This window comes from Semicossyphus pulcher, unplaced genomic scaffold (assembly GCF_022749685.1).
Source record: "Semicossyphus pulcher isolate SPU_LCO1_2020_fin unplaced genomic scaffold, fSemPul1.0.p SCAF_14, whole genome shotgun sequence".
In the NCBI taxonomy this organism is placed as follows: domain Eukaryota; kingdom Metazoa; phylum Chordata; class Actinopteri; order Labriformes; family Labridae; genus Semicossyphus; species Semicossyphus pulcher.
Window position 1 is genome coordinate 10,036,554 of NW_027211648.1, and position 13,199 is coordinate 10,049,752.

The following is a 13,199-nucleotide window of genomic DNA, read 5'->3' on the forward strand; positions in this document are numbered from 1 at the left end:
ATGTACTTTGCAACAGACACACAGATGCTTGAATAAAGTTGATTGAATTTATTGATCCCCTGATCTTACAAATGTGTTTAGAAACCAATGATTTATCATTCCACAACAGGAACAACAACAAACAAATTATAAGGAAAAAGAAGAAAAATAAATACATTCAAAGTTTCTCACAAGATGCTACACACATAACTTTCCCCTGCGACACACATTACACTGATGAAGTCAAGACAGATGCAAACAGGCCTTGGCATCTATTCAAAGTCTATATTCTAACATTTCCCAGACCAAATGTATAAAAGAAAATCACGTTACGTTTTTATTTTCATCACAAACAGTCTGACAACAGTCACTCCAGGCTCCTGAACGCTCTCCTGTTTCTTCCATCGTCTTCCCTCACAAACATTTGAGAACATAGAAGTTGCAGGAAGTCCCCCGAGGACAGCTGCACAGCGTGCCAATACGCGCGCCTTTACGCACGGCGCACGGCTCCCCAGCGTCACACTGCAATGATTGAAAAAGATTATTTGCTTGATAATACTCCAGGAGCATGGTGTGTTTGTAAAGTCACAGGCACAAGTCTATAACTTAATGTATGATTGGATTTCAATGTGAAAATTGTGAAATATGAGACCAATGTTTTTCGATTTTACACATTCTGAAAATAATACAAAAAATAATTAAATAAGTTTAAAGAAACACAACATTATAATGTTGGTACATACAGAAGGCAGCCAGCCAAGCTTTTTCTCTAACGGCATCTCTTTGCTCCTCAACTTCTCCAAAACTTCTTGCAAGGCGTCAATCTGCGTCGAAAACACAACGTTTTAACAATTAGAGACTATATTAATTCTAACAGCTTACATACTATACCACATTAAAAACATCACAGAATCTCTCACCAGGTCTTTCTCCTGCTGGGTCTTCAGGGAGAAATCCAACGATCGCGTCTCCAGCGAGGAGTCCTCTGCACGAGCGAGCCACAGGAAGGCGCAGCAGCAGGTGGCCGCGAGGAGGAGAGCACGAGCGCTGACCATGGTGCTGAAACACAACCGGGAGGAGTCCTTCTCTTCAGTGAGACGTGTGGGGGGTTTGGAGGTCTCTTGTGCTGAGATCCCCCCTCTTTATAAGCGCGGTGTTGACATCAGCCAGCTTCTGAAATATTCATAGAACATTTTAACACGGGTAACACTGCTCAGCACCTTTGTATCTCTGGATGATCACAGGAAGGGACCTGACAGGATGGAATCAAAGAGGGTCAAAGGTGGGTTTACATTTCATAAAACATATTTGATAAAGTGATCTGGAAACTGATAGGGATCAAAGTAATTTTCCTTCAATAATAGCCTTTTCAGTTACTGTATGTCTGACTCAGTGATGAGTCATTTTGGTGTGATTCAGGGTTACCAAATACAGTATATGCCATCACACAACACAATCTGGAATCTGGAAGTGTCAATCCAAAGAAAAGAAACATTGCAGTTCAGCCAAGATGGAAAACTCTTGTGTGAACGACAAACCTTTTCCCTTTCGTGTTTTACCACTTATCAATTCTCTTGATGTTCTCCTGTCTCCTGTGATTAACCCTCATTGACATCAATCTGTAATCAGGATCCAATTTCCTTTTGTAGGAATAACCTCAACCACCTCCTGACTCTCTCTATCTCTCTTTCTCTTTCTGTGTGTGTGGCTGGCTTTTGTTTACACACCAACCCTGTCAGAGACCCCATGTCACTGACAATTCACAACGCCCCTGAGAGGCTATCTACACCATGTGCATCGTGATGTCCTCCACAGAGAAAGACAAAAGGCTAAGACAGGCAGCAAATGAGGGCAGCGGTCAACCCATAAGGCCTATGACTCATACAGGATGGTTGAATGCAATGGGAAAAATTATATGTTGAGGTCTGGTTCTAACTGAGTGAGAAAAGAAGTATATTTTATTGTAACTCTATTGAGTTTAGATAGGATAAGATAAGATAAGATAAGATAAGATAATCCTTTATTGATCCCCAGAGGGGAAATTCGGTTGTTGCAACAGCACAAAGACAAGTAGTAAGAAGGCAAATACAAATACAGATATAGATAGGAATAGATAAAAAATACAATACAATACAATAAAATACGAGGTATACACATGAAAGTGACATAAGTGACAATCTAGAGAGACATGGCATGGAATAAAGTGACATATATGAGTAATAGCAGCAACATTTAATAGTATGACATAGTACAATGTAAAGTATGAAATAGTACAGTATAAATAAGGTGGTGCAATATAAAAAGTGTCAAATAAATCCAGTATGTCTATGTATATAATGTAGTGTGATATATAACTAATCTCATCCATTTAGTTAGGGGATCACTATATTCTATAAAATCTATAAGAGAAACTTTATAATAGTTTCCATTTAAAACTGATAAAAAAATAGATTTTACTTGTATAAAAATGTTTCCTGTGTTATTTTCTGTTTATAGCCTTGTACTTGTACTAATTGTAAGTCTTCTCTCCTTCCACAGAGGGGCAGCAGCACACTTTGAAGCACCGTTAAACACCGGAAGTGATCATAAGACGAACCGGAAGTGTATAATGCAGCCTACAAGCAGCTAGCTATACGTGTTGTGTTATTAGGTCTCAATCCAATTATTCTAACGTTTCACTCTCTGTGTTTGGTTTCCACCAAAAGCAACAATGTCCGAAAGAAAAGTATTGAATGTAAGTATATGAAGGTCAACGACGTGTTTCTGTTAAAAATGTTAAAAATGTTTTTCCGTAGCGTTGAGCTGGGAAACTAAGCAGGCTAATGTTAGCTTTGAAGCGATGTGAGGTGTTATTAGCCATATATTAACTTAAAACAATTTCATAGTGAACAGTGGGTTACTTCTTGTAGCTATCAAACACAGTCTCAGTTACTTCAATTACATACATTGGCATTAGATTCATTACCAGGCTTTCAGTAATTCAGTTCTGTTTTGTCTTCCACAGAAATACTATCCTCCAGATTTTGATCCATCCAAGATCCCAAAACTTAAACTCCCCAAAGATCGTCAGTATGTGGTCAGATTGATGGCTCCGTTCAATATGAGGTATGTATACTTCTTCCTTGTGTACCAGTGTTCAGGACAAAGTGCAAGTGCCTAAAGATCGTATTTGAATAAAAAACAACAAACAACAAGTGTTAAGACCAATAGAAAAGGACAAATGCGTTTTGAGGTTTGATTTAAAAACAGGCGTATGGAAGCAGAGCTTCCAGAGCTTCGGAGCTGCACAGGCTCGGTCACCCCAAAGCTTCAACTTAGACCTTGGGACAGCCATAAGCAACTAGTCAGAAGATCTGAGTGTCCTTGATAAAAGAAGCGGTTTTAAAAGGTCAGAGAGATACACTGCCTGGCCCCCAAACAAAGTCACCGTCTGGATTTAACTAAGCAAATAGTTAAGAGCCTTCCACTGGAAAATAATAATAATAAAACTGCACTGATTAATATGTTTCAGCTGGCAACAATGATGCATTAAGTAGCTTCTCATTTCTTAAACAACCATGTTGGAAGACATAGCCTGTGGTCATGGAAAAGATGTGACTCTGTTTCAGAAGGTGAAATTGTTGGCCTGCATCAAGCAAAGAAAACAACCAAGGAGATGCTGAAACTACTCAATTTGGGTTAGGAACTGTCCAATACATTATTAAAACTTGGAAGAACAGTGGTGAATCATCATCTTCAAGAAAGAAATGTGGTTGGAAAAAAATCTTGATTGAACTTTATCGGACATTTGGTGAAATCAAATCGTAAAAAAATCAACAGTAGAACTCTCGGCTATGTTTAATAGTGAAAGTAAAAGCATCAACAGCTCAACAGCTGTGTAGCCTTAAGAAAACCACTCATCAGTGAGGTTAATCGGAAGAAAAGGTTTCAATTTGCTAGGGAGCATAATGATTGGTCTCTAGAACAATGGAAAAGGTCATGTGGTCTGATGAGTCCAATTTACCCTGTTCCAGAGTGGTTGGCGCATCAGGGTAAGAAGAGAGGCGGATGAAGTGACGCACCCATCATGCCTAGTGCCTACCGTACAAGCCTGTGGGGGCAGTGTTATGATCTGGGGTTGCTTCAGTTGGTCAGGTCGAGGTTCAGCAACGTTATGTGCCCCAAAAATGAGCTCGGTTGACTACCTGAATGACCAGGTTTTTCCATCAATGATGGTGATTTGCGATGATAATGCCAGGATTCATCGGGCTCAAATTGTGAGAGTGGTTCAGGGAGCATGAGACATCATTTTCACACATGGGTTGGCCGCCACAGAGTCCAGACCTTAACCCCATTGAGCATCTTTGGGATGTGATGGAGAAGACTTTACGCAGTGGTCCGACCCTCCCATAATCAATACAAGATCTTGGCAAAAATGAATGCATGTTATTCCGTACCCTAACTAAATGGATGAGATTAGTTAGTTAGTTAGACCTAGTTAGTTATAGAGCCATTGTAAAACTAAACAAGTAAATAGAGTCTGGTATTTTTCCCACGTTGTTACAGTCTGTCAAATTGGAGCCAAAATCTTGGCAGTGTTGTTTTAAATAAGTTCTGTGACTGTGTTGTCATCAACATTGCGTCTCTGCTGGTTTGCAGGTGTAAAACGTGTGGCGAGTACATCTACAAGGGGAAGAAGTTCAATGCCCGCAAAGAGACCGTTCAGAATGAGCTGTACATGGGACTGCCCATCTTCCGTTTCTACATCAAGTGCACTCGGTGTCTCGCTGAGATTACGTTTAAGGTGAGGTGTTTAATGCTTCGATTATCACGGTAATATTTGTTGAAAGAGACATCCCCAGCTATTTGTCTCACTTTTATATCTCATGTCGTGACTTCAGACTGACCCAGAGAACACAGACTACGCAATGGAGCACGGCGCAACACGGAACTTCCAGGCAGAGAAAAAGGTTGAGGAGGAGGAGAAGAGAATCCAACAGGAGAGGGAAGAAGAGGAACTGAACAACCCCATGAAGGTAGGTGTTGTAAATGTCACCTACTGTTTTTATATTTTAATCGATAGGATTTAGGAGTTGATGATTTTGCAATCCTCCACCAGGTGTTGGAGAACCGCACAAAGGATTCCAAGAATGAGATGGAAGTTTTGGAGAACCTCCAGGAGCTAAAAGAGCTGAATCAGAGGCAGGCGCAGGTGGACTTTGAGGGAATGATCGAGCGGTACAGAGAGCTGGAGAACAGAGAGAGGCTAAGGGAGAAAGAAGAGGATGAACGAGAGACAAAGTGAGTCAAGCGGATTTAAATAGAAATAGGCAGTTAAAACAAATGTAAGGGTATAATTTATGTGCTTTAACAGCCATCCACTGCCTAACAAATGCTAGAGCTTAATGGAGAATTTCCGCCCCTGTATTCTTCCTGTAATCATTTTGAACTCTGAGCAACAGTCATTAAAAACCCAATTAAATCTGAATGTGTCCATTTTTTCTCAGAGAGATGTTGGATCGTGCCCTTGTGAAAAGACTCAGAGACTCTGACTCAGAGGAGGAGGAGGAGGAGGAGGAGGAAGAGGAGAGCGGCAGCAGCAGCTGCCTGCAGTCAAAGAAATCCATCACAGACAAACCAACAGACGTCCTCACTACTGACAAACCCACAGAGGCACAGGTACGTGTGACCGCTCATATTCAATAATGTGTATTCAACGACTTGCAACGGCTAGGTTCAAAGATTTGCAAATATTTGTCATGGTTTTGTCTTCCTTATTCAAAGTTATATAACCCTGCAAGTGTTTCTGTGACAGCTCACTGTGCTCGTCCTCCAGCTTCTGTTTCTGGTTTCTGTAACATTTCAAACGGATCCAATGTCAAACGGTCTTAAAAATCTTAAAAAGTCCTGAGATTTAGTAATTGACAGATTCCCTCTACCCTGACAAAGATACAAATACAAATCATAGCAGGAGACCTTCAAGAGGCCATCTTGTTGAATTGTCTCATACTGTGTGTTTCTACAGAGAACCTCAGCTGGAGGAGTGAAGAGGGCCAAAGTGGAGAGCTGGGAGAGGAGTGTAGGGACGCTGGGCAGAGGAGGGGCACTGGGGTCCCTTATCGTGCGAAAGAAACCAACAGCAGCTGTAACCACACCCAGTCCAGTGGTGGCCACTGCTGCTTCCACGTCACAAAAAGGTAACGCATGAGTATCCCTGTATGAAAGTCTTGTTGTCACTTGGAGTTAACTTGCTGCTTGTTTATGTCCGTTATCAAAAGTTTGCTTATAATTTGACAGGAACAATTATTGTGTGTTTCATTTGCAGATTCCAAGGCATCTTCTGCTGTCTCCAACAATGCCTCAAAGCCTGTTACCACGCAGAACGGCTCTTCATCTCTCAGCCTGCTGGGGGCGTATTCAGACAGCGACAGCGATGACAGCGAATGAAAAGAGAATGTCTGGAGTGATTTGAGTGATTTGACACTTGTTTGTTTCAGTGACAAAGAGTTGAATTTAATGATATGGACTTTTTAAAATGCCAGACCGAAGTCAGAATCATATTATAACCAGTTTGTGGGTCTATCCCATGAAAATCTTTCAATACAGAGGGTTTATAAGTCAATGTTCTAGTTGGGCATTTATAAGCAGGAGTTGTGATGTCTGTTTAAACTGAGTGAAAGAAATGTTCCCTATAAAAATGTACGGTCTATATTTTAGTGTTTTATTAAAATCGGTTTAACTGTAACTCTCTTTCCTTCACATGTTTGAAGTCTTGCAACATCTCTTGTTATATCAGTGTTAATGTGGGATAAAAACATATTTCACTGAGTTCATTTTCTTGATTTTATATTATTCAGTTTGGACTGTACATTTTAATAGAATATCATGTGTTATGCAATGATTGATTTCTGTTAGAAATGGCAGATATTCTGGAATTATATTAAATTCATATTGACATCAGCGATGGTGGTTTATAACATGTTATTATGGCTTTAATTTTGACCTTTGCAGTTCATTCTTTACCTTGCAAATAGCAGGTGAAAAAACAATCTCAACCCGATGTCCACTTACTCAGTGATTCTTGAGCTTATAACATATTTCTCAGTTTTCATCAGCAGGTAGAATTGGCTGTGTTTGTGAAAATTTGGCCTATTAATTTTCCACATTATATTAAAATGTATCTACATAAACTCTATGTTGTTTCATGTTGTCTTAGACTCTCTGACAGTGCAGTTTCCTTCAATAATACAAGGCTTACATTGAAAAGCTCTGGCTATCATTAAAATAATTTTATACCCATTTGCTATAATATCCACAACAACTTTTCCTAACATGCCACCCCTGCTTTTGTTATAATTTAAAATGAAAGCAACAATATTCATATCTTTACTGCAACTGCATAAAGAATGGCATTTGATATTTGAAATATACATGAACTACATGAAATATACATGACCATAAGTAGACAACAGATGGTGAAAAAATGAACATTCAGCAGCGGGCACATTTTATCAGTTATCAAACAATGTCATTTTGCACACTACTGCAATTGCATTCCTGAAACAAAGGGTTGTATCTGTGGATTTAGCACATCAGCACATATCTGAAGCTTTAGTGTCGACAGACCAAAAACAGCTAACTAATACTCCCCTTTAAGGCCGCCCGCCGTGCCAGTGAGTGTTGTGTCGGAGACAGTCTGCTCCACGGTCTGGACTGGTCCAGCTAACATTAGCTGCCTGACCTGCTTGGCTCACAAGCCGGACGGATTTCACGGATATCAATGGTTTATTTTTAGGACCTGATACTTGCGTTAAAACGATACGCTGGATGGTAGACAGGAAGACATAACTGGCCGTCAATGCCAAAAAAGAAAGAGGGTGAGTTCAAAGAAGCAACGTTTGCAGTTAACGCCAGTTAACGTCCGTTAACGGCTGAGACGATTCGACGAGCTAACTTAGCTAACTTAGCTTTGGCAATGTTGACATAGGGCTGAACATGAATTGTACCACTCCATTAAGAAAACCCTTTACTTAATTAGAATACAAAAGTAAGCATAAAAGCTAAATTAACATTAATAATCTATTTAAGTTGATGCTGATAGTTTTGAAAATAAGGCTCGCATTAATACAGTCAAGAATATGTGTTAGATTGAAAGCCCCTAATTTTACCCTTTAATGCTAACTAAGGTTAGCTATTGTCAACGGGTCCAGTGGTTTTCTGACTGAGCAAGCGGGCTATTTGTGACTTCCATGTACGTAAATCAAATCTCACTCTAAGCTTCACTCTATGGATTTATACCTTGCGATGTTGGAAATGTTATTTTTGCTGGACCTGTTGAAACTCTTCCTTCTCCTGGGAACGGTCAGTTGGACTTAACTGGGATTTAATAACTCCAGCTAAATTCCTTTTGGCTAACGTAATAGAAAACTGTAAATCTACTTTGATTTATGTATCATAAAGTCTTCATTGACTGGTATCATTAATGCGTGTTGTGTTTTTCAGTGATATATATTATATTGCCCAACGAAAACCGCTGTATTACTTTAGCCACACAATTAGGTCAACGAGTTTGTCTCTTATGTGTCTGGTGCAAAACTGTAGATGAAAGCTTTTTATTGTTCTTCTCCTCATTAGTCATTAAAGCCAGTGGTAAACATCTATCTGGACAAGTGTATATGTGAAAATATTGTGTTAATTCCCATATGCCTGCATATCTGTTTGCAATTTTATTCCCAGATCCATGGCAAAGTGGCTGAAGGACTATCTGAACTTAGGCAGCAGGCGTGACCCTCCACAGCCCCCGAGGCCAGACTACAGTGAGAGTGAGATTTTGAGGGCCTACAGAGCTCAGAAGGAGCTGGACTTTGAGGACCCGTACCAGCACACTGATAAGGAGCATCAGAATGGCGGATTCAGCCCCTGTAGTGCCACAGTGAGCCTTCCCTCGTTCCCTGCATTTGGTTCAGTTCTGCCTAATGGTGTGGAGGTATGATATGTATATTTTTGTCATTTCTCCTAAAAAACCCCTTTTGATATCAAGTATTGCTGTGACTTCTTAATCAACACTGATATTTTTTTGTTACATGTGTTATTTTAGGTGAAAGTGGTTTCTCCCAAGCACCGACTAATCAAAGTGGACTCTCAGGAGTTCGGTCGTTGTAAAGTCCCCCTGAGTCCAGTGACGGTTCAAGAGGAACCTGTAAGAACTGTTTTTATTTGCTTTCTGCTTCATTTTCTTTCTTATTCTCTCAGTTTTATTTTAAGCTCTCTCATTCATGAAATGCTCTTTGTTTCTCTCTCCCCCTACCAAGGTGGTTCCCTCTGCCCCAGCAGCCTCCGACGCTGACACCGACTACTCTGATCCGTTTGATGTCCGTCCAGACCCTCGGGGCAGATCAAACTGGGAGCACAAATCTGCACCAATAGACTGCTGCAGCTACATGGAGCCATTCGAGGCCCAGCGGATTATTTCAGGTTTGTTACGAGATCGCTTTCTCTCACTCTTCAGCTGAGCTCTTAATAAAAGACAGTAGCATATTGAACACTTAACAGATATATTATTAATTAGAGCCCCTTTGGGTTCTAATTTTCTCAGCAACTTGATTTTTAAGGTGTCTTGTACAGAATTGTGTCTGGAAAAATACCAACAAGATTCACTTTCATCTTGTGTAAAGGCTGGAAGGATATGAGTCGGCATCATCTGGCCGACAGCCAGCCCCTCTGCCAAGAAACATTGTTTCCCCTGATGGGAATTTAGGGTTGGAAACTGACAGGATATAACAAAAGCTTAACAGACAAAGCACTACAACACATGCTTAACTGATATTGTTTCATTTGTTAGTGAATCAGTGCTCAAAATACGACTTTTTTAAGCAAATGTTTGATCAACACAGGTCGCTGTTTGTCTGCTTGTGGCTTTTAATTCTACAAAATCATTGTTTACTTTTAAGAACTGCAGCACAGCGTGATGATTAACAGATCTGGGAGTGGAGATGGTGGCCAGTTATACGATAACCCATACGAGGAGAGGACTCGTCACCTCCACCGGGCTGCTCCGCCAGCGCAACAACAAACTCAGAGGGTCGAGGGCGGACTTGCCCTGATAGACAGCAGGGAGAGCAAGCTGCCTCAGGATGATGAGAGGCCGGCTGATGAATACGACCAGCCCTGGGAGTGGAAGAAGGACAACATCTCTAAAGCGTTAGCAGGTAAACTTGCTTTCTCAGAATTTTGTGCATTTTAAATGTGTTTTTTTTTTAACTAACCTTTGTTATATTTCTGTCTGGCCACAGTTCAGTTTGAAGGGGCGGAAAGGGAGCGCTCGAGAGCTCAGACAGAGCAGGCCAGGCTCACCAAGACAGGCACTTCCTCAACTGACTCAACTACACTCCGTCTGGTTGGTGACACTCCTCCTCTCCTGGGAGAGAGAGTGGATCCATGCATGCCGCTGGAGAGACAAGTGTAAGATAACACTTGCACACACTTGTTGTCTGGGCCATCTTCTTCTTTCACAAAAACTTAGTTCCCCCTCCCATGTGTTAACTGTACAATGTGTCACATCAGGAAATTATTTTTCACCTGCACCCTGGGACGAATTGGACTTTAATGGTTGTTGATCTTGACAATTGAGCATATAGAGGAAATTACAGTCTGATGTTCCTCAAAACAAGATGCCAGGTTTAATTTCCTTTGGGAAAGCAAGTATAAACTCAGTGCTTCATCTGTTTTATTTCCTCTATTTGTGTCTAGTTATATGTATCCCCTGACTGTAGTCAGTTTTTATTGAAATGACACCTCAGGATTTTGCTTAAAAATCTAAACTGAATAAAGTAGTAAGTAACATTTAGGACTCTATCACCTTCTTTTACTCTATACATACAGTGTTAGTAACTGAGCTGTTTCATTCAATGAAGAGGATTGTAATTTAATCACCACGTTTACGCTCTGGAACAGTCATTTTAGAATTTACCCTAAAAAAATCAACACAGTTTGACCTCGCAACATTCAGCCTCTTTGACTTTCTTCCATTTGAAATTATCTTTACTTGTTGTAGCGTGTTGTTTTACATCCATGTGGCCAGCCAATCATAGCCCACACTAAAACACAATGGGACAAGAGAGAGTGAAGGTAGACACCTGAAGGTAGACCCAACTGATTTGTTGTTTCCTCCTGGGCACCCGCAGGTGGTACCACGGCACCCTGAGCCGCTCAGAGGCCGAGTCTCTGCTGACTCTGTGCAAGGAGAACTCCTACCTGGTGAGGAACAGCCAGACATGCCGAAACGACTACTCGCTGTCGCTCAGGTAGACACTCCTGTTTCCATCTCATAATAAAATCATGAGCTTCCTGTTTACTCCTCATTCTGGGCCAGTCGCATAACTCTGCCATTTGTAGCAGCTCTTTAAACTGTGTTCTCTTTATGTCTTATTGTTGCTGGATCCTAGAGAAACACACATCCTCCTCCCACTGCCTTAATTTGAAACATCATTTCACTGTCTTAAAGGGGAATTGTTTGCAGTTTGTGTTTGTTTCTACAAGTGTGTTTTCCGCTCTTATAAATAATCAGCTTGAAAGCAGCAAGTTTTCCCCTTTATGGGAATTGTCCTAACCTCACATCTGTATTCTCCTGAAGCAATAAACACCTAGTTATAAAATTGACTAAAAGCTTTGTGTAGCTAAGCAAAAAGTTTTGTATGATTTTAGATAGCGATAGAGGAGAGACGACAATAGGCAAAAAAAACCCCAAGAAATATGCAACAGGCTTCTGAACCCAAGAACGTGTGGTTGATGTTTTTGCATGTTAACCTATAAGCCACAATCAGATTAATTATTAGTGACAACATGACAAGGATGATACTTCCTTCTTCCTTCCTACCTGCAAATGATATTTTTGTGAATGCTTGATCTGATAAGATCCACTTCAAAGCTCACGACAGTCTTGTTTTCACTGCATTAGACAAATTGTCCTTCTTCCTTTTCTCTCTTTCAGGAGCTGTAAGGGCTTCATGCACATGAAGTTCACTCAGTCTGCCGACGGGCGTTACGTGCTCGGAGAGAACAGCCCTCCCTTCTCCACCATCCCCGAGGTCATCCACTTCTACACTACACACAAGCTGCCAATCAGAGGAGCCGAGCATATGTCCCTGCTGTATCCCGTCATAGTGCAGACCCTCTGACACTGATATCCTCACATACTCTTTCCTCCTGGTGCTACTGAATACAATATATATACTCATTATTTACCTACTTCTGCCCCCTTTCTTTCCTTCATGCCTTTTCTCTGCGATTCTACCTGCACTGCTCATAAGAGATTGGACTTTTCGGTGCCATGTTTCCCGTCTACCATAACCCCTGTATCTTCCCTGGCAGCTTAATGAGAAAGCTCAGTGCCTCATGTGAACTTGTATTGTCACTGAAATCCCCGTATTTTAAAACCATGGACTCCTGAGAATCCGCTGTAGTTGATATTAGGATTGGTAGCTGAGTATTTAAAGGTAAAAGATCAAAGGACAAACTGAAGGTGTCTTGAGATAGAATCTACAGAATATTGCATGGAGATTTGTCTCTTTTACTGTATTGCAGAGAGAGACTGTACTGCCAGGTACCTTTAATGATAATAGTGATGTTCTCTTCTGGATTGTGCCAATCATCCTAGTAGATTTTAAGTGACCAAAAATTCAAACAACATGATTTATATTGGATGTTAGATTTTAAACTAGATTTAGAATGTAGAAAATGCAGTTTAAGAAGTGCTGTTAGTGCTAACAACACTGTTATTACCCTTTAAGTGTTAGTTGCACATCTACCAAACACTACATATGTAACCCTGGTTGGCTTTGGGTTTCTCCATGTGTCTCAGAGGCCTGTGAATGTTACATAATGCTGTGTGCCCTGCAGTGTTCTCCTCAGCTGATGATTTGTTTGAACAACCCAAAGTGACAGTGCCGTTTCAGACAGACATGACTTGTTAACTTCACACAGTAACAGACTCCTGCAATACTAGATTAGAGAGTAATAACTGCAGTATTATATTGAAAGCTTGTGGCTTTGTGATCATGACTATTCAAGAAGCTTTGGTAGATTATTTACTGTTATTTGCTGTTTTATAAGATTTTAAATGTGTTGAAAATAAAGTTGTTGTCTGTTTTTAAATTGTCTGTGTGTTTGCTCACTCCGTTTTTCTTTGCCAGCTACACAGACTACAAGTCTATCCACTGGTTTCTTGAAAATGATACACAGTT

At 40.6% G+C, this 13,199-nt stretch overlaps 3 protein-coding genes across 3 annotated transcripts; 2 read left to right on the forward strand and 1 right to left on the reverse strand.

Moving 5' to 3' along the window:
• Positions 1-63: 63 nt before the first annotated feature.
• LOC138591611 (cocaine- and amphetamine-regulated transcript protein-like) lies at positions 64-1,055 on the reverse strand. Its single transcript, XM_069662256.1, has 3 exons — positions 900-1,055; positions 723-803; positions 64-501 (listed from the first exon to the last, which is right to left on the reverse strand). Exons 1-3 carry the CDS (start codon positions 1,032-1,034, stop codon positions 394-396), a joined length of 324 nt encoding a protein of 107 aa, XP_069518357.1. The 5' UTR covers positions 1,035-1,055; the 3' UTR covers positions 64-393.
• Positions 1,056-2,609: 1,554 nt separating this feature from the next.
• On the forward strand, positions 2,610-7,133 carry yju2 (YJU2 splicing factor homolog). Its single transcript, XM_069662093.1, has 8 exons — positions 2,610-2,713; positions 2,984-3,084; positions 4,618-4,762; positions 4,860-4,994; positions 5,078-5,259; positions 5,466-5,637; positions 5,984-6,155; positions 6,284-7,133. Exons 1-8 carry the CDS (start codon positions 2,690-2,692, stop codon positions 6,403-6,405), a joined length of 1,053 nt encoding a protein of 350 aa, XP_069518194.1. The 5' UTR covers positions 2,610-2,689; the 3' UTR covers positions 6,406-7,133.
• Positions 7,134-7,673: 540 nt separating this feature from the next.
• Positions 7,674-13,082, forward strand: LOC138591286 (SH2 domain-containing adapter protein F-like). Its single transcript, XM_069661825.1, has 8 exons — positions 7,674-7,835; positions 8,695-8,944; positions 9,056-9,157; positions 9,270-9,432; positions 9,909-10,166; positions 10,251-10,419; positions 11,142-11,261; positions 11,948-13,082. The coding sequence occupies exons 2-8, from the start codon at positions 8,699-8,701 to the stop codon at positions 12,132-12,134; spliced, it is 1,245 nt and encodes a 414-aa protein (XP_069517926.1). The 5' UTR covers positions 7,674-7,835; positions 8,695-8,698; the 3' UTR covers positions 12,135-13,082.
• The last annotated feature ends 117 nt before the right edge of the window (positions 13,083-13,199 follow it).